This window comes from Bos indicus x Bos taurus, chromosome 1 (genome assembly GCF_003369695.1).
Source record: "Bos indicus x Bos taurus breed Angus x Brahman F1 hybrid chromosome 1, Bos_hybrid_MaternalHap_v2.0, whole genome shotgun sequence".
Taxonomy (NCBI): Eukaryota; Metazoa; Chordata; class Mammalia; order Artiodactyla; family Bovidae; genus Bos; species Bos indicus x Bos taurus.
The window spans coordinates 4,543,152-4,563,054 of NC_040076.1; the positions used below are offsets into that span (position 1 = coordinate 4,543,152).

At 37.7% G+C, this 19,903-nt stretch overlaps 1 protein-coding gene across 1 annotated transcript; it reads left to right on the forward strand.

Moving 5' to 3' along the window:
* The first annotated feature begins 307 nt into the window (after positions 1-307).
* Positions 308-496, forward strand: LOC113898397 (keratin-associated protein 8-1). Its single transcript, XM_027551463.1, has one exon. The coding sequence runs from the start codon at positions 308-310 to the stop codon at positions 494-496; it is 189 nt and encodes a 62-aa protein (XP_027407264.1).
* Positions 497-19,903: the final 19,407 nt, after the last annotated feature.

The window sequence follows — 19,903 nt, forward strand, 5'->3', positions numbered from 1 at the left end:
TTAGGGACTTTATAAGACCCAGGGCTTTGAAGACTCTGCAAAGGGTATTTTAATGAAGGGACACAATTTACTTGAAGGACTCCAGCCCCTGTTGTTCTATCACATGAGAGCGTTCTGAAGCAATTGTAAAGACATCTTAAGCAAGCAACACAAAATAATTAGCAAATTGGTGTCAAGAATGAAAATGACGCCTTGTGTTTTTCACCGCATCCCCTAGCCAGGGTATATAAAGAAGGAGGGAGCAAAGGGAATCCATCATACAGAGGAAATTCATTCCCTGCTCACCAAGCCGCCCAACCCAGACACCATGAGCTACTGTTTCTCCAGCACCGTCTTCCCAGGTTGCTACTGGGGCAGCTATGGCTACCCGCTGGGCTACAGTGTGGGCTGTGGCTACGGTAGTACCTACTCCCCAGTGGGCTATGGCTTCGGCTATGGCTACAACGGCTCTGGGGCCTTCGGTTACCGAAGATTCTGGCCATTTGCTCTCTACTGATTTGCTGAAATACCGGAGGCATAGAATCTTCTTCCCCAAACCCAAGAGGCGCACTTCCAGCTCCTCAGAGACTCATCAGCCTCCCAGGTGGCTGCTTTTCACATCAGAACCAGAGTCTGGTCGAGGGAAGAAGATGAAAAACCACTTGCCTCCAGCTGCCTTCCCTGCATGATGTTTGTTGGGACATTTTGGGAAACTTGACACCCAAACACGTTTTACTTTTGAATTTTTCACCATGTTTATGACTCTTGTCATTATCAAGTTGTAGATGTGTCTGTCAAATTCTCAATAAACTTGTCTCACCGCTATTATATTCTCACCTGAGTGGAGTTTCCTTTCTTGGTGTGCGCATATTTCTTGAAACAGGCAGTGAGGCGGGGAGTGGATTTAGTTTTCTCATGTGGGTTTTAGAAGCAGTGAGAAAGCAAATAATCCCTGCTCTTATGTGAGAAGCAGGCAACAGGGTCTGCTTATGATTTTTTAAAAAATCCTATTTTAACCTTTCTTAAAGTCTGTGACATCCTCCTCCAATTCTGGCCGCAATGTTACACCATCCATTGCTTGGTGTCCCTCCGCATCTCGCCACTCCTGTTCCTCACAAGGGAACCCAACACTGAGGGACTCTGTCAATTATTTCTGTATCAATACAAATCAAACCCACTATTTTCCCTCTCGGGGACCAAGGATTGTAGAATATAATGCCATGTCCCTTATTTAAGGATTCTGGAGAATCTAGAATACCTATAGATATATTTTAGGGATCTGAGAGTCTTTTAAGGGAAGGGTAGATCCCCCATCTCAAACCACCTAGGATTTCTACTTTACAACTTATAAGGACCAGTTTAGAAACAACAACAGAAAGCTTCTTAATCTTCTTAATTCTTACCTGAAGAATCAACATCAGGTAGTGAGTTTTACTCTTAAAAGAGCACTTCTTATAGACCTGCAGATACATCAGCCTTTTTCTGTATTCCTTTAGAGAAGAGAGTAATATTCTTTTTATAAGCCAAATCAAAAATTCCTCAATCCTCTTGTAGAAAATATTTTATGTAGAATACACATATTCTTGGGGACAGCAGGATTTGGCTTAAACTCTGCTCCTCTATTGAGTGTCTGCAAGTGGTATCTTGCATATTCTCCACATTAGCTATAAATATAATGGCTATTTGGAGAGATCATTTTAGGAAAGAGTATTTTCTGCACCATATTTCATCCAACAAATATCTTTTTAAAAGAATTCAAAAGACATCATGTTCAAGAATTGACTTAGTAGATTCTTTTCCAGTGGGCTATTATAACCTAGAAAATCTCTAGTTTGAATCTTTCTAGCAGCCGTAGGTTGATTCATGCTGAGAATTGTAACTTAATCAAACATGTAGGTTAGAATAGAATAATAAAAGGAAAAAAAGGGGTTTTCAGAAATTGGAGGGTCAAATTGAGGTTAGAAGGTGTCTATTTGACGGTTCTAGAATAAGGACTGACTTATAAAAATTTTGTGCTTGAGAAAATTACACAGAACATCTAATTCAGTGTTTTTAAAGCTGCAGGATGCAGGAGCATCACCTGGCAGCTGGCTTAAAATGCAAATTCTTACGCTTTAGGCCCCGGAATTCTGATGACATTTCTGAGATGTGATCCAAAAATATAATTTTTTTTCCCTAGCTTGACTGAGGTATAATTGACAAATAAAATTTTTTTATCTTTAAAGTGTAATAAGTAAGTATAAAGGATGTTTGATATGTGTATACATTGTGAAATGACTACCATAATCAAGTGAATTAATGTATCATTCACCTCAGATACGGGGATTCCCAGGTGGCGCACTGGTAAAGAATCTATCTGCCAATGCAAGAGACACAAGAGACATGGGTTTGATTCCTGGGTTGGAAAGAGACCTTGGAGGAGGAAAGGGCAACCCACGCCAGTACCTTTGCCTGGGAAGTCAATGGACAGAGGAATCTGGTGGGCTACAGTCCATGGGGTCACAGAGTTGGAATGACTGAGTGACCGAACACACACATCACCTCAAATTACCTATTTTTTTTCAGATGTATGATGTTCGCATCATTAATCTTCAGGGAAATAAAGCCACAAAGAGTTATCACTTCATACCTGTTGGAATGGGTATCATCAATAAGATGAGAGAAAATAATTTTTTTCCAGGATGTGGAGAACAGGGACCCTGTTAAACACTGTTGATCGGAATGTAAATGGATTCAGCCACTATGAAAAACAATGTGGTTTCTTAAAAAATTAAAAATAGATTTATCAAATGATTCAGCAATCTCTCTTCTGGGGGTATCCTCAAAGGAAAGGAAGTATTATCTTGGAGAGGTATCTGCACTCCTGTGTTCATTGTTCAACATTATTCATAGTGGCTAACGTATGGACACAGCTTATGAGTCTATTGAGAGATGAATGGATAAAGAAAGTGTCGTGTAGATACAATGGAATATTTTATTTGTTACATTGTATTGCATCCAATCTTAAAAATGTAAGAAATTTTGTCATTGGAAACAACATGGATGAACCAGAAATCTAAAGTTTTTAGAAGTGCCCTAGGATTCTGTTCTATCTTCCCAGGACAAATTCTGGGAGATAGTAAGGGACAGGGAGGCCTGGTGTGCTGCAGTCTCTGGGGTTGCAAAAAGCCTGATACCAGTTAGTTACAGAACAACAACAGCAATAGGATTCTATATCAGATGGTCTGACCCCCATGCTTTAAGAAGCACTGTTTCAGGACATTACACACACACACACACACACACACACACACACTTATTTATCTATTCATTCATTTATGCTCAGATAACTTAATCTTGATAGAAGAATATTATCTACATCTCAGCTCAACAAGATTAAGGCCAGAAGAAGGAATCCTTTACAGTCCCAGAGACGTACAAGAGGTACATTGAAGTATGACTACTGTGCTTGGCACTTTTAACTGCAGTATTGGGGTTGAAGTTTCTGATTATATACTCTGCTTAAGAAAAAATGTTTCACAGACACCACAAGAATGGTCTAAGTATAGTGGGAGGACAAAGTTTTAGAGAGCCAAGGGGAAATTACCATGCAGGAACGAAGGGTTATGTCATTAACAGAAACTCTGTTGATGAATGAGAGAGTGAAGGAATACGGCAGGAATACTGTCTTATGAAGAAAAGGGTTAGCTTTCCCTCCTCAACTTTATTACTCTGATATGTAAAATATATAAAGCCAATTGAAATAAGTCAAGGGAACAGATTATATCAGAAATCTTTTAGCATTTCTAGTAGGTTCTGCTTTATTTATTTCTGCATAGGGAAGGGGAGGAGAAGGAAGCAAGGAAAGACAGAACTTCTCAGAGGTTTCCCCCAACTTCTGCATCTCATTACACAAGACTACCCACAAAACATCATGTAATATTGTAAAATATTAATAATAAAATCGAGAAAGACACACACAAAAAGAAAAAATGTACTTTGGGATGATTTTATAAATTCATATTTTTCCATGTAATAAAATGTTCTGCATTACTTCATGTTGGTTATTTTTAACTGTAGTTCACTTTTATTACCTATGTTTAAAAAATGCTTGTACTTAGATCCCACCCCTGGAAATCTTGATAGGAAGATCTTCTATGGGCTCTGGAAATTTGTATTTAAAAAAGTTCTCCATAAGTAGTTTATCTTTGTGCTACCGGTTTGGGATAGTTGCAAAATTTTTATTCATGGCTTTTTATTTCCCATCCTTTTCAGCTTCCTCCATTTATTTTGAATCTAGGAACCAAGTTGTTTCATTTATAGTTACACAGGATTCAATGGAAACAAAATAAATGCATTTTACACACAAAGTGAGAAGAAAGAGGAGGAGGAACATTTGATGCTACTACATTCAGGCTTGGCTGTGGTCTGCAGGGAACATGGCTGGATATTTATTTCTAATTGTACATGAGTTTTGGTATTGAGCTGGGCCAGTTTAGTGTTCTACACATAGTAGAAATTTAGTAAATATGACTGAGTTATCTGACAAATTTCCTCAACAAACATAAAAAAATACCAAGCATTCTTTTGCTAACATCTTATAACCATTCTTTAATTCATTTGCAGGTTGGAAGCCTGATGTCTGTGCATTTTACGATTTGGATTCATTGCAGAAGGTCACACGTGAAGCAAAGTATTGTTTGTCTTTCCTGTTTTCCATGAATTACTTATTTCTTCCAATTACCTGAAAAACTGATCTATTTTTTTTAAAGATTTCCATGCTGCATAAAGCCTGTAGCTGAGAAAGGTGACATGAATACTTAACAGACATCTTATCTATAGAGGAACCTGTAAGAGAAAGAGAAAGAGAGAGAAATACATATTTTCCTCTTATATTTTAGGATGTTTCAGAGCAATTTTTCCTGGAAGAAAAAGGCATGGCTAGAGAAAATCCTGGAATGATGAGTCTGTTGCTCTCAGAATCACACTGCAAAACCCTCATATGGATTCAGAGTGCAGTGTTGTTGCTGCTCTGCTTACTGTTTTCTTAATGACTTGTTCCCATAACCAACTTTTCGGCATAAAGGTGGGATTTTGAATGCTGAAAGTTTCTTTAGCAATTTGTTTTTGGTATGTGAAAACCCTAGGCATCAGTAATGCACTCTGGTCTCTCACTAATGTCTGCCACATGGATTCTGACTTTCTGTCCCCTCTCCTAAAGCTTCTATTCTAGACATTAGGCTTCCCAGTTCCTTGATTCCTTGGAAGTCATGATTCAGTAGTCGTAGCTGAATGTATGACTGCTCATTTGTATCTACCCATTCACAGGACAGGTTTAAAGCCTCAAAGAATTTTTCAAGGTTAACTGCAAAAAAACTTTATTGGAGTAGAGTTGCTTTACATCGTTGTGTTAGTTTCTACTATACAGCAAATGAATCAGCTGTACATATCTATCCCCTCTTCGTTGGGTTTCCTTCCCATTTAGGTCACCACAGAGCAATGAGTAGCCCTCCCTGTGCTATGCAATAGGTTGTCATTAGTATTTTATACATAGTGGTGTATATATGTCAATCCCAATTTCCCAATTCCTCCCACCCTACCCTTCCCTCTGCTCCGCACCCCCCACCCCCCAGCCTTGGGATTTATTCTCTACATCTGTGTCTCTATTTCTGCTTTGCAAATAGGTTCATTTGTACCATTTTTCTAGAGTCCACATAAGTGTCAATATACCTTTTTCTCTTTCTGGCTTACTTCACTCTGTATGAGTGTGTCTCTAGGTATGACAGTCTCTAGGTATGACAGTCTCTAGGTCCATTCAAATCTCTGCAATTTCATTCCTCAGGTATGGAGGCTCCTTAAGGAGCTACCATATGACCCAACAATGCCACTCCTGGCCACATACCTGGAGAAAATCTTAATTCAAAAAGATATCTGCACCCCAATGTTCATTGCAGCACTGTTTACAATAGCCAGGATGTGGAAGCAGCTTAAACATCCATCAGCAGAGAAATGGATAAAGAAGATGTAGTACACATATCCAAAACTAACTTTGATAATAAATCTATTAGCAATGCTCCCTTAAACAGTTTCCTAGTATTCTCTTAAGGCCATTTTGGAGGCATTTAATATGCCCTCTGTCACGAGGTTGGTAGAGAAATGTTCTCTAAATGTGGATCTTTATGAGACCAGAGTATTTGATTACACCATCCCATAAAGAGGGCTTCCCTGATAGCTCAGTCAGTAAAGAATCTGCCTGCAATGCAGGAGACCCTGCTTTGATCCCTGGGTTGGGAAGTTCCCCTGGAGAAGGGAAAGGCTACCCACTCCAGTATTCTGGCCTAGAGAATTCCATGTCCACTGGGTCCCAAAGTGTTGGAAACGACTGAGTGCCTTTCACTTTCATCCAAGATGTTGGCCATGAAATTATGACAATGGAGCATGTGAAGATGACAGTCTTAGCAAGCTTGGTGCAGGCAGGAAATTTTATACCATATTTACATTGTTCTTGAAAATAAGAAAAGATCAATGATTTCCCCTCCCTCCTTCATATTTTTTTCACTTGTCTGCAGCTTTTCCTCTTTTGCTTCTATGTCTTTGTCCTCCAGGTTTTTACTTTTTAGAGGACCACAGATTCACCTCTACTCCCAGAGATCATATGAAGCCAGGGTACATTTCTAACTAGATGTATGAGCAGTTTCTCAGAAAGTAGAACAATCAAGAGAAGCACCTTCCCAGCACAGAGAAATCTCACAGTTGCAGTGAGTCATCATTTTCAAAGACTCACACCAACTCTGCCATCCATATGTGAAAAAACCTTTCAACTACAATGGATACCTAAGGAAGATGTCAGACACCTTATAAGCCAGAGTTCTTCATTTGCTGAACATGCTAAAAGAACATAAATGTAAAATACTGGAGAATCAGTGGATGACACTGGTATTTGGTAAAGTTATTCAAAGTGAATTTTACTTATCCAAAGAAGGTTTTGCTCACTCTTTTGTCCAAAACTTCAGACATAGAAAGCCAAGCAGAACTGGGAAAAGTTTCATACTTACATGGCTTGGATATTTGACTTCCCTCATTTCTCCTGCTGTCAAAGGAACCATCCAAAATGTGATAGTTGCTGCCCAGTGGACATGTTCAACTCATGGCTTTATGATGGCAACCGTGCAAGTAACTTTCACTTAAATCCAACTACCTGCCCAACCTTGTGTATATCCTGTGGTCAGTTGCTCAGTTGTGTCTGATTCTAGATGACCCCATGGACTGTAGCCCACCAGGCTCCTCTGTCCATAGGATTTCCCAGGCAAGAAAACTGAAGTGGGTTGCCATTTCCTTCTCCAGGGGATTGTCCTGACCCAGGGATCAAATTTGTGTCTCTTGCATTTCCTGCATTGGCAGGCAGATTCTTTACCACCGAGCCACCAGCTCCCTAGTACATCCTAGAACAGCACAATAACTTTTGAATTAAATGTTTGGTAAGCATGCTTTCATCCCATTGCTCTCCTACCACACTAAATCTTCTGAAGTGAGGTTGAGATTTTAGATGAGGTCATCTTCTTGAGCACAGTATGATTTTTCAGTCATTTCCACGATAAAAATGATTAGGCAAAAGAACTAATATTTCATTTATTCTTGGGGTCAAAATACATTACTCTTCTTTACAACCCCATGGCTTTGGTTTTGTTCTAGATTCTGTTATCCTCATTTTGTACAAGAGGAAGCTGGAATTCAGAACGTTCAATAATATTCTCAAAGCAGGAGAGTGGCAGACCGGGATTTCTAATCTGGTTGTGTTTGATGCTGAAGCTTTGCTGCCTGCCTCCCACTAACAAGAGTCGACTCTAATTGCATCCTATAGAGCTGTGTGCTCTATAAAGGGCCATTATCTGTCTTGCTCACCACTGTGTCCCCAATATAAAGCACAGCACTGGGCTTATATTGAGTCCTGGATAAATGTCACATGAATGAAAAGACAATATGCCATTTTCAAATTCAAATAAAGAATCCCTAATCATGGCAATGAGATCCTTTGAAAGTCTTTTGTTCAAATATGAAAATAGCACTATTTAGTGTGTTTGTTTTTTGACACTCACAAGAGATTTCATGAATGTGGTGACTATAAGCCCAGAAACATATCCCTGAGATGGAGGAGTGGGCTGTGGATGCAATGTAGTCAGGATCTACTGACAGGATGAAGCAATGATATCATGCAGCAATTTCACACCCCCCCGAATTGTCAGTGACATTCATTCAACTGTATCTCTTAGAATTTTAGGGATATCAGTTATAGGGTATTTCTCCAGTACAATTCTTTGTAAATATAAAAACTGATTCGATGTTCTGCCTTAAATGAAGAGGTGAGTGATCCATGTAAAATTGTACAGTCTAGAGGTAGGAGGCCAGTAAAGAAGGAAGTAAAAGTAAGGGAAAGAGGCTCATCATCTGACAAAGATTTTCTCCTTGATCACACTCTAATCAGACTTCACTGAACTTTCTTCTCAACTAGGTTCTGACTTTTGGTTTTCTGTGTTTGTCTCTGCATTGTCCAGTTTTAGCAAGAAATCTTCTAATTCAGCTAAACCAGAACCCTTCCACCCACTCTCCCAACCTCAGTGTCTGATCACCCTCAATACATGATCTGATTGCTCATCTTCCACCATCTCCCAGTCTGATCTCTCTGGAACTGGCTTCAGTAAGAATACTGTCAGATTGGTTTAGCCTGAAATCAACCCTTTTTCCCTTTAGCCTTAATATTGTCCCTTACTAATTTTCCATCCACTGATTCCATCCCTTGCTCCTTGGCTAAAAATTCCCTCTTTTCCTTGTATTCCAAGTTCAGCCCAATCTCTCTCTACTGTTACAAAACCTAATGACTACATTGTAGTAGCTCTCCTTGAATAAAGTTGGCTTTATCATCTTTGGATGGCATCTGGATCCAACCAGTCCATCCTAAAGGAAATCAGTCCTGAATATTCACTGGAAGGACTGATGTTGAAGCTGAAACTCCAATACTTTGGCCACCTGATGCGAAGAGCTGACTCATTTGAAAAGACCCTAATGCTGGGAAAGATTGAAGGCAGGAGAAGGGGACGACAGAGGATGAGATGGCTGGATGGCATCACCAACTCAATGGACATGAGTTTGGGTAAACTCTGGGTGTTGGTGATGGACAGGGAGACCTGGCGTGCTGCAGTCCATGGGTTCACAAAGAGTCGGACATGACTGAGTGATGGAACTGAACTATCATCTTTAAAATGCGTCCTGAACAATTTTTAAAACATTTTCAAATTTTAAATTTTCAAAATATCCTTTGAAAGAATTGCTACTGTTTTGTTAAATTTGTACTTTGATACAATAATCTAGTTTTTTCTTATTTCATTCAGCTTAATGGGTATTTTTCTGACAATATTGATCATATCCTAAGGAAGAAATAAGTGAAAACCAGTTGGTTAAATGATTTAAATATATGTAAGGTGGAAAGCAGTTTCAGAAATTCTTTAAGTTTCTGTTGAAAGGCTAATGTTACATTTCTTTTTTTTTAATGCAACATTGATTATTTATTCTTCTCATTCTCAGTACAAGCTGAGAGTTAATCATGCAAAGTCATGTTTCTTGAGGGTAGATTATTGAGAGAAACATGAAGGAAACTACATTTGTAATTTATCTCACTTGGTTGACCCTGTGAAGTACTCTGTTCTTCCAATTACTTATTTTCTTATGTATAGTAGATATTGGTTAACATCAAGGCTATTTAATAAACTTAGAGCTTAAACATGGTTCATTATTCCATGACAAAGGAGGAACAGTGAAGACATTGAAATTTCATTAAAAATTTAGTTGAAGGTAGTGGCTATTCTAGAAAACTGATTACTTATAAACATAAAAATATGTTTCTTCATCATTGATAGATGTCAAGGGATCACTGAACGTAAAATAATTGCAGTTAAATTGTGGAATATATTCTCAATGGGAAATAAAAATTTCTATATTTCATGAGATATTACCAGAAGATTTGCCTTAGTTTTGAAAACATCTATAAAGGGCTCAATTGTACATCAGAAGTTTCTTGGGAGAGCAATCTCTGGTATATTTAGTCACAGAGTTTAGACAGCATTAATAGTCCCTTATGTGGTCAGAAAATGCCTGCAATCTCACAGGCCATGTTAGGTAACATACTAAGAATATTTCTGGTTGTTTGGAAGCCTGAGTTTTGAAGGTTAAATTGGGAATCTGCTTTTACCAAAGACTTTGATGATTCTTTAGTGGTGTCTCCATTTTAGGGTCTAAACTAATTCAAGGAACACTAGGCAGTCAGTTATCCTCAAACAATTTTAAAGAGTAATGAAGAAGCCTAGGAACAAGGGTGGGTATTTGTTGTCACACCCCTTAGTGGCAGTATATAAAAGGCTTGGACAGATGGAGCAAGTCATTCCCAGGAAACATGGTCTTTGCCGCTGAACACTCATCTCTTAACAAAAATGTCCTGTGGCTTTTTCAATGAGGGCATCTACCCAGGTTACTACTGGGGCAGTTGGGGATACCCCCTGGGCTACAGTGCTGGCTGTGGATACGGTAACACCTATTCCCCAGTGGGCTATGGTTTCAGATGTGGATATGGTGGCTTCCGCCCATTTGACTACAGCAGATACTGGATATTTGACCTCTATTAATCAGCTTCTAACCACATGAACTGTACAGTAATCTGCATCACTCAGAACCAAACTTGAAGCAATATCGTACTGACAGCTTTCCGGAGTATAGAACGTGGACTTCCTATTCTCTATGTATCGAACTGTGCAAAGTAGAGAGATCATAAACTTTGTGAACTGAACTGTAACTGAAGCCTGAATTTTTGTTGATAGAGTACTGTACCTTAGGATTTTCAATGGCCTAGTGCAGTATATTTGATTTTCATGTTCCCCCTAAATTCTGGTTGAGTTTTTACATTGATTTCCCTATTCTAATAAATATACTTAATTTAGCCTATCAATGTGACTTTTCAATTTTGTGGTGTTCTGTTGATTCATTCTTTGTGGATATATTTTCCTTCTGCATTTTGGAGTGAGGGTAATGTTTTGCTATTATAAGCATTCTATCTACTGGAGGGATATTGATTTAAGACAAAAGTAAGCAGTGTATGGTGAATGTTCATGGACTCTTCTTTCATTTTTTTATTCATATTATAGTCTTGAATGAGAAATCCTGGGATTAAAATTAGCCATAACCTCTTTAATCTCCAGTATGTTAAGTGTCTCAATAAGAATACTCTCCAGTTTTAAGAAAACTCTCCAGTTTCCTATTGTCTTCTGGATGTCAACAATGCCAACTAGAACAACTAGTGTACAGGAGGAATCTTAAAATTTACATCCCTTCTATGTCCATTATATTCTAAGTTTGATTTTGGTTTGTATGGCTACTTTCTTGAATCCATGAATTTAATGGTTAAACTATTACTAACAAAGGGACAAAATTGTGAATTAAAATAAATCCCAGTGATGTTACAGTGGTATATGCCTCACACAGCAAGCTAAGAAAAGGTTATTCTCTCGAGTATTCTCAATGGACGGCACGAAGGAAGATGAGAAATATGTTTTAAACCTCTTTAAATATAAAAGGTCAAAGAAGGTGAGTTTTCTTTACAGTAAGTTGTAGTTCACATTCTGGTTTATTCCTGAACCACCAAACTTGACAAAATGGACATGGAAGAGAAATGGTAGAATTTATTGCATTAGATCAAACTTGACCAAAATGACAGTCCCCTGTGTAATATCCACATCCTCCTGGGTCCCTAATTGTGAATTCAAGCATAATTCAACAGTGCACTGAATTAACTGTTAATGCTTTTTCTAAAAGATGTTACTGTAATTATTATATATCACTTTAAGAACACTTCTAATATTAACATTATAATGAATTTCTAATGTCTATTTCTTGTAATCTCTTCCAGTGTAAGCCTATGAAGCAACATAAAAGCTAATCCAGGATAGTGCATTTGTATAGGCAGCAAAATGATGTGATAGATGTAAGGCTCTCTGAAAAATTTAACATTATCCAAGTGTATAATCAAGATCATCAAAACAAATGGAGTATTTTATATATGTAAGAAAATTTTCTATCAAGCAAGATTAAAAACATTTAGAAATCAGCATATACTAAAATCATGTACAAGTTTTAAAACTGGAATATATCTGTGTAATTATCAGAAAAATCAAGATATAGAAATTTTCCGTCACCCAAAAAACTCTCTCATGCTGTCCATATTTTAGTCATACTCTCTCTCCTGACTCTTGACAACCATTGGTCTGTTCTTCATCACCATGCATTGTCTTTTTGACAAGGATATATAAGTGAAATGATTCTTTAAGAAGTTCCTATATGGGGTTTGCTAAGCTTCTTGAACCTGTTTTGGCTAGTAGTAAGCTAGGTGTTGGAGAAGACTCTTGAGAGTCCCTTGGACTGCAAGGAGATCCAACCAATACATTCTAAAGGAGATCAGCCCTGGGTGTTCTTTGGAAGGAATGATGCTAAAGCTGAAACTCCAATACTTTGGCCACCTCATGCGAAGAGCTGACTCATTGGAAAAGAGTCTGATGCTGGGAGGGATTGAGGGCAGGAAGAGAAGGGGATGACAGAGGATGAGATGGCTGGATGGCATCACCGACTCAGTGGACGTGAGTTTGAGTGAATTCCGGGAGTTGGTGATGGACAGGGAGGCCTGGCGTGCTGCGATTCATGGGGTCGCAAAGAGTCAGACATGACTGAGCGACTGGACTGAATTGAACTGAACTAAAGCTAAGAGCACAGTTTATCCAGAATTTGGGGTAGGCCTGGATCTCTAGGTTGATTGAAAAAGAGGAAATGTGGGGAGAGACAACCAGGCAGTTTTTGAAAATGTCTTAGCAACCATGGTGGATATATAAAATATGTGAAATTCATTTTATAATAACCTAGATTTCGTGATTTTTGAATCGGAACACACATTATAAACTGTTGCCAAGCTGTTAAAGGATGCAGTTTGCAGTTCTGCCTCCACAGTTGTTGGCTTAGAGTCTGGCGCACGCCCTATTTTTCTGCGTGTTTAACCAGCACAAGATGATTATAGTGTCAGAATCACCTTTTAGAAACACTGATCTAGACAAAGATTTTGATATGTTCACCACATTTTCCGAGTGTCACCAACTTGACTGGCATTCCCAAACCTTGAAGGTTAGGAGTAGATTTCAAAGGTGACCTAAATAGTGATCAGCAAGAACGAAGGTTGGCCTGGGAGAAATAAGTGCGAGTCAGTGCCAGGGAAAGCATGGAGCAATCCTGGCTCAGGAAAGTATTGCAGAAACCAAACAAGCCATACACCAGGAATGAATCAGCAGTGTAGTGTATAATTAAAAAAGAACCTGAGACAAATATGAATTACTGGAAGTATGACACATAGTTGATAATTAATTCTCCCGCTATATGGCTCTGTCCAGACCAGTATTAGAATACCGATTCCATATTTATCACATGAATTTTATTAAGAATGTAGGATATTTAGGAAAAGAAAAGCATTTGAATGCATTGCTTAGAAATAACTAGAAATTTCTCTATATTAGAAGTAAGGGGAGAGAAATTGAGCTCCATAGGAAAAGATTAAAAGAATATGGGTTGTTATTCACTTTTGTAGAAAAATTTTTAAAAATTATGTTTTTCCTGTAAACAATCACTCATTGCAAACAGTATGGAAAATAAAGTAAGAAAAATCATGAATATTTTTCATTAATCAGGAGTGACTAATGTCTTATCCCTAGTGACTGAAAGTAATTTTTTATACTTTTAAGAGTGTGATTATTTTAAATACTCTTTTATAAAATTAAATATTTGAAAACATAATTTTAAAATGACTGCATCATATTTCTCTACAAAGTACAGCATATTTAATTGTTCAATCACAGTTTTACACAATTTGGGGTGTTTTCAAACACCGCTCACTTGAAATAGTGTTTTAATGAATATCATTAATAATCACTATTCCCATCTATGATTATTCCTTGTTTTAGACTCCAAGTAGAACCAAGATATGAAGTCAAAGGTCATAGTATTTTTAGGATTCAGGATATATGTTATCCTCCAATGACAGACCATTGCAATGAAAATAAATTCCTTATTCCTTGCTGTGTCCAATAAGATTCTGGAGAGAACTTTCCTGAGTTAGTGTGTCTTTATGTAAACTTTGTGAGATCCTACATTTATGAAAGTATGTTTACTTTACACTGACAGTTAATTTATAGATTGACTGGCTTTTTCAGTTAGAAAAATTTTAGAAAATTTGTCATCTTGTTAAAAAAATTGCTTTAGTTTCTTCTGGCTTTTAATTTTGCTTTTGAGATATTTAACATCATTCTAATCTCTCTAGTCGTTTATATGAATGCTTTTTTCCTCCCCTCTGGGAAAGTTTTTAGGATTCTTTTCATAGGTACTGTTTTGGAAATTATTTTTAAGATAAATTTTACTACCAGATTAGGGTTAGGGTTAGGTTTGGGAATGGTTTTCCTGTGATTTTCTTCGAGAATGTTACCTTTATTAATACACTTATGTTCTTTTAAATGCTGTATATTTTGATACTCAATCTTTTAAAAACTTCTATTTCTTTCTTAGGAGATTCTTGCCACTACTTATGACCCATAACACAGCCCAACTAAAGGAAAGTGAAAACAGTACAGGGTGAGAAGAGCAGGTGATAAAACAACAGCAACTTTTCTTGTAAACTGACTGCGGTTGAGCAAAACAATCAGCTGACAAAACTGACTGTTTTGTCAGTCAATAAAATGGTGAAGCCAACACTCAGGGCAACATGATACAGAGGTTAACACTACTCCATGGGGAGTGAACAGTGAAAAATATTTTTCATTGACTGCTGACAAAAGGCAGGATTGGGCAAGAGAGCAAAGAAGTATTAGTGATAGCATGGAAGAGGATTACATTCATACATGTCGTTTCTAGTAAGCCTTTTACAAATATTGTCATTAAGGCTTATTTAATTCTTGCAATCCTTCATGTAGTTCTAGCCTTCCTTTTATAGTCCTTACACAAATGTGCCTGGTTTCTGTCATTACTATAAGATATAAGATGTTTTTATTGAACATTATGTTAAATAATACTACTGGCTCTAATTTTGCCTTGAAAGGAAAATGGCTTTTCGTTTTACTAAATTTATTGATACATGTATAGTTATTTCTATTTACTTTCTAAATTTAAGCTTGTGATCGCACACATGTTTACTTTGTGTTTGCACAGCAATTCAGAATATTTTATTGATTGTACCTGCACTTTGGTGACCCTTTATGAGTATATCAGCACATTGTACTTCTCAACATAATATAAGAACAAATAGAAAAGTAGAATTCTGGAGCTAGAATGGAATTTCTGGAGGTTACAATGTCCAATCTAGAACCTTATACAATGTTCAGTCTAGAGCTTATACAGAGTATAAGCTCATATGGCTTGCAGCCTGGCAGGTCAATAAATTGAGACTAGTTGTTGGGACAAGGAATAGAGACTTTGTTCAGAACGCCAGTAGACTGAGTAGATAAGCTTTGTTTGTGTTGCTTTACAGTTATGATGACAAATCAAAGTGTAGGATAGGTTGCATTTTCAAAAACTTTTCTAGGGCAGGGTCTTGAGGTCTCTACTTGAGCTTTTCATCAATTCAGGGATAAGCAACTGTTAAGATTAATATGATTCCTACAGCTCAGAGGTATTCACTGAAACACTTGCATATCCTGAAAAGTGAGTGAAACCATTTACTATTGTTACAGAGTATAAGCTCATATGGCTTGCTGCCTGGCAGGTCAATAAATTGAGACTAGTTGTTGGGACAAGGAATAGAGACTTTGTTCAGAAAGCCAGTAGACTGAGAAAATGGTGCAGTCCCAAAGAACCATCGTACTCAATTTTAGAATTCAGATTTCTTTTATACTAAAAGGGGGAGGGGTATGGTTGGTTGTTGTTAACTTCTTGGCATCAAAATCCTTTGTTTTTGTAGTTGTGCATGTAGGTCAGGTCAGGACATCCCTGTAAACAAGGCAAATGTGATTCTCTCTTCTGCAACTTTTTCATCTCTGATGGTGGTAGTTTAATCTCTCAGTTATGTCCTACTTTTGTGATCTCTTGGACTGTAGCATATCAGGCTCCTCCATCCATGGGATTTCCCAGGCAAGAATACTTGAGTGGGTTGTCATTTCCTTCTCCAGGGGATCTTACCAACACAGGGATCGAACCCGCATCTCCTTTTTCATCTTTATATCGATGCAAAAGTGCTATGCCTTTAAAGGTCAGAGTCTTGAGAATGGGCCATCCTGTATACTTCAGGCTATAGGCAACATTCTTAACTTGTAGCAAATCAGTAGAATACAAAAGTTGAAGTAAAAGAAACAGACACAATATGGAGTCAGAATTGTTCTTCCCTATTACCTTATCTGGATGCTTTTTGAGAGAAATAGGTATTTGACTTTCACTATAAAAATTCAAGGCAAAAGCCTTAGAGAAATGCTTAAAAAAGAAAGACACTGCCTTATGATTTTGAGTCTATGGAAAATGTATGTTGAAATGAAAACCACAGATTTTTAGGCTGAAATTAGTGCTACCAGCTCAGGCTTTTTTTTTTTTTAAGACTTCTGAGATTTCCCCAAGTTACAACTGTAAGGCATGTAATTTCTTCTAGAAAATATTTAATTTTAACTTAGGTTTTCTTTTTCTGAAGTAAGTTCTGTTTCCCAAAGGGTAAATGATGTAATTAAATGTGCTATTCTGTATCTTGTATACTAGATAATGAACATGATGAAGCAATGAAAAAAATCTTTCTCAGGTTGATAATATGTTTGTGTTAATAACGAAACTCATCTTGATTCTGTTTTACTCTTTTGCTGAGAAATCTCTGAAACTCACACAGTGAACAACATTGGGAATCTGGTGGAAAAATATATTTAGAGAAAGGAAAATCAGTTAAAAAAAAAAGTGATTACAATTGCCAGTGATGGTGGGAAAAACATGATGAAGGCTCTAAGTGATTTAGTAATTACATATATCATGATCTTTGTTCTCACCCTTTAGTTTTATGTTCAGGGCATAAATACAACACACGGAAGAGAAACAGAAATACTGTCTATAATTCATGAGATAGTGAGCTAATTAAATTATTATTGTTTAGCCAAGGACAAACTATATGACACACAGAATTTGGGGACTTTTTGTCATGCGCTTATATAAGATGTTCCAAAAAAGATGGAATAGCATTTATTGTGTTAAATGATGTTTGAAGAAACATCAAAATTTCACTTGTCAGATTATACCAATATAGCTCAGTCATGTCCAACTCTTTGTGACCTCATGGACTATACAGTCCATGGAATTCTCCAGGCCAGAATACTGGAGTGGGTAGCCATTCTCTTCTCCAGGGGGATCTTCCCAACCCAGGGATCAAACCCGGGCCTCTCGCGTTGCAGGCAGATTCTTTACCAGCTAAGCCACCAGGGAAGCCCAGATTATACCAATATAGCAGGACATCTGACAACTCGCAGATGGTTTATCTATTGCTGGAATCTGTTGCCTCAAACTCATGTATGTATGTCTCCCCTCATATCTGTTTCCCGCTGTTCTATTCCAGAGGAGATGCTAAGCTTAGTGTCCATGCAATGAAATCTGAGGTATAGATAATTCAGAAGTCATTTGCTTTGAAATTTAATAATACTGCTCCATTACCACCCAATGTTGAAGGAAAAACTTTTCCTCAAGTCATGGAATGAAGCAAAAAGTATATGTAAATGTACTAGCCAAGTCCTTTATTTTCTGTATTCTGATGCTTTGATAACTGGGTCTTGCTGACCCTGGAGGAACTCCTCCTCCCAGGCTTAGCCAGTTTCTTGAGAAAACAAATCATCATGAGCTTATTACATTTTCAATGCAAATCAATGAATCCAGAACCTGCAACTCAACCTATTCTGCTGTCTGGCTTTCACACTCTAGGCCACTATCCACCTCTTCAAACCACCCTAGGACCACATACCAGATAACCAGGGATAGTCCCAAGGCCCCAGAGCCTGCTGAAATTATTCACACTAGCCAGTCCTAAGCCTGTTTACCCTGCATCTCTGTTCCTTCCTGTGGAAACTATAAGAAAGTCTCTTATCCACATTTTTACCTCTTCCTTTACCTCCTGACTGACCCTAGTGCCTATGTGGCCTCTTGTGACATGGCATGTCTAACTAACTAAATGATCAAATCTTACCTTTTGTCCATATAATTTTTACTAATGTGATAATAATACTTAAAAAACCTTAGCTTTACTTCTATGAATAGGAATTATATTCTGTATTAGTGATAGATCACATTGACGACCTCAGCTTCAGTTGAAACTTGATTTTAACCATGGCCATTTGGCTTTTGTTAAAATGTGTCTTTGAAGTATACTTCAAATACTTAGCTTATAAGTGAACACAGAGAATTGCTGTTAAGTACATTTTTTTTTATGGTAGATTTTTCTGTGTATCCATTAGATGAATTCAGAATGAATATAAACATGTTAAGGATGAATAATTGAGCTAAAAAGGGATAAATAAGTGTCATCAAGATTTGTGTCCATAAAAAATGAATTTCCAGTGTGCAATATTTTTTGGAAAGTTATCAAAAATATGAGTCTGGATAAATGTTTAAGAAAATGCATAACTAACATCTGTGGTATTTGATCCTTTCCCTTGAAGATATGAGTGATTTATTGCAAGTAAATATGGAAAAATTTTCCTCATCAATTATATCACTCAAAATATGCAATAACACATAGACCAAGACATATTAAGTTCCCAAATGCACTTGAAGACTTAAATCTGTATCTCCTGGCCTTAAAATTCTTCAGTATGTTCAGATTTCTTTGCTTCTTTATTTGCTGAAAGTGAAAGTGGAAGTCGCTCAGTGGTGTCCCACTGTTGGTGACCCCATGGACTATACAGTTCAGTTCAGTCGCTCAGTCATGTCTGACTCTTTGCGACACCATGGACTGCAGCACGCCAGGCCTTCCTGTCTATCACCAACTCCAGGAGCTTACTAAAATTCATGTCCATTGAGTAGGTGATGCCATCCAACCATCTCATCCTCTGTTGTCCCCTTTTATTCCCGCCTTCAATCTTTCCCAGCATCAGCGTCCTTTCAAATGAGTCAGTTCTTCTCATTGGGTGGCCAAAGTATTGGGATTTCAGCTTCAGCATCAGTCCTTCCAATGAATATTCAGGATTGATGTCCTTTAGGATGGACTGGTTGGATCTCCTTGCAGGCCAAGGGTCTCTAAAGAGTCTTCTCCAACACCACAGGTAAAAAAGCATCAATTCTTCAGTGCTCAGCTTTCTTTATAGTTCAAGTCTCAAAACCATACATAACTACTGGAAAAACCATAGCCTTGACTAGATGGACCTTTGTTGGCAAAGTAATGTCCCTGCTTTTTAATATGCTGTCTAGGTTGGTCATAGCATTTCATTCAAGGAGCAAGTGTCTTTTAGTTTCATGGCTGCAGTCACCATCTGCAGTGATTTTTATAGCCCCCCAAAATAAAGTATCTCACTGTTTTCATTGTTTCCCCATCTATTAGATATGAAGTGATGGGACTGGATGCCATCATCTTTGTTTTCTGAATGTTAAGTTTCAAGCCAACTTTTTCACTCTCCTCTTTCGCACAAGAAGCTCTTTAGTTCTTCTTTGCTTTCTGCCATAAGGGTGGTGTCATCTGCATATCTGAGATTATTGATATTTCTCCCAGCAATCTTGATTCCAGCTTGTGCTTCATCCAGCCTGGCATTTCAGATGATGTACACTGCATGTAAGTTGAATAAGCACCGTGACAGTCTACAATCTTGATGTACTCCGTTCCCGATTTGGAACCAGTCTGTTGTTCCATGTTTAGTTCTAACTGTTTCTTCTT

Coding starts and splice junctions, on each gene's coding strand:
- LOC113898397 (XM_027551463.1), top strand. CDS start 308: ATGAGCTACTGTTTCTCCAGCACCGTCTTCCCAGGTTGCTACTGGGGC.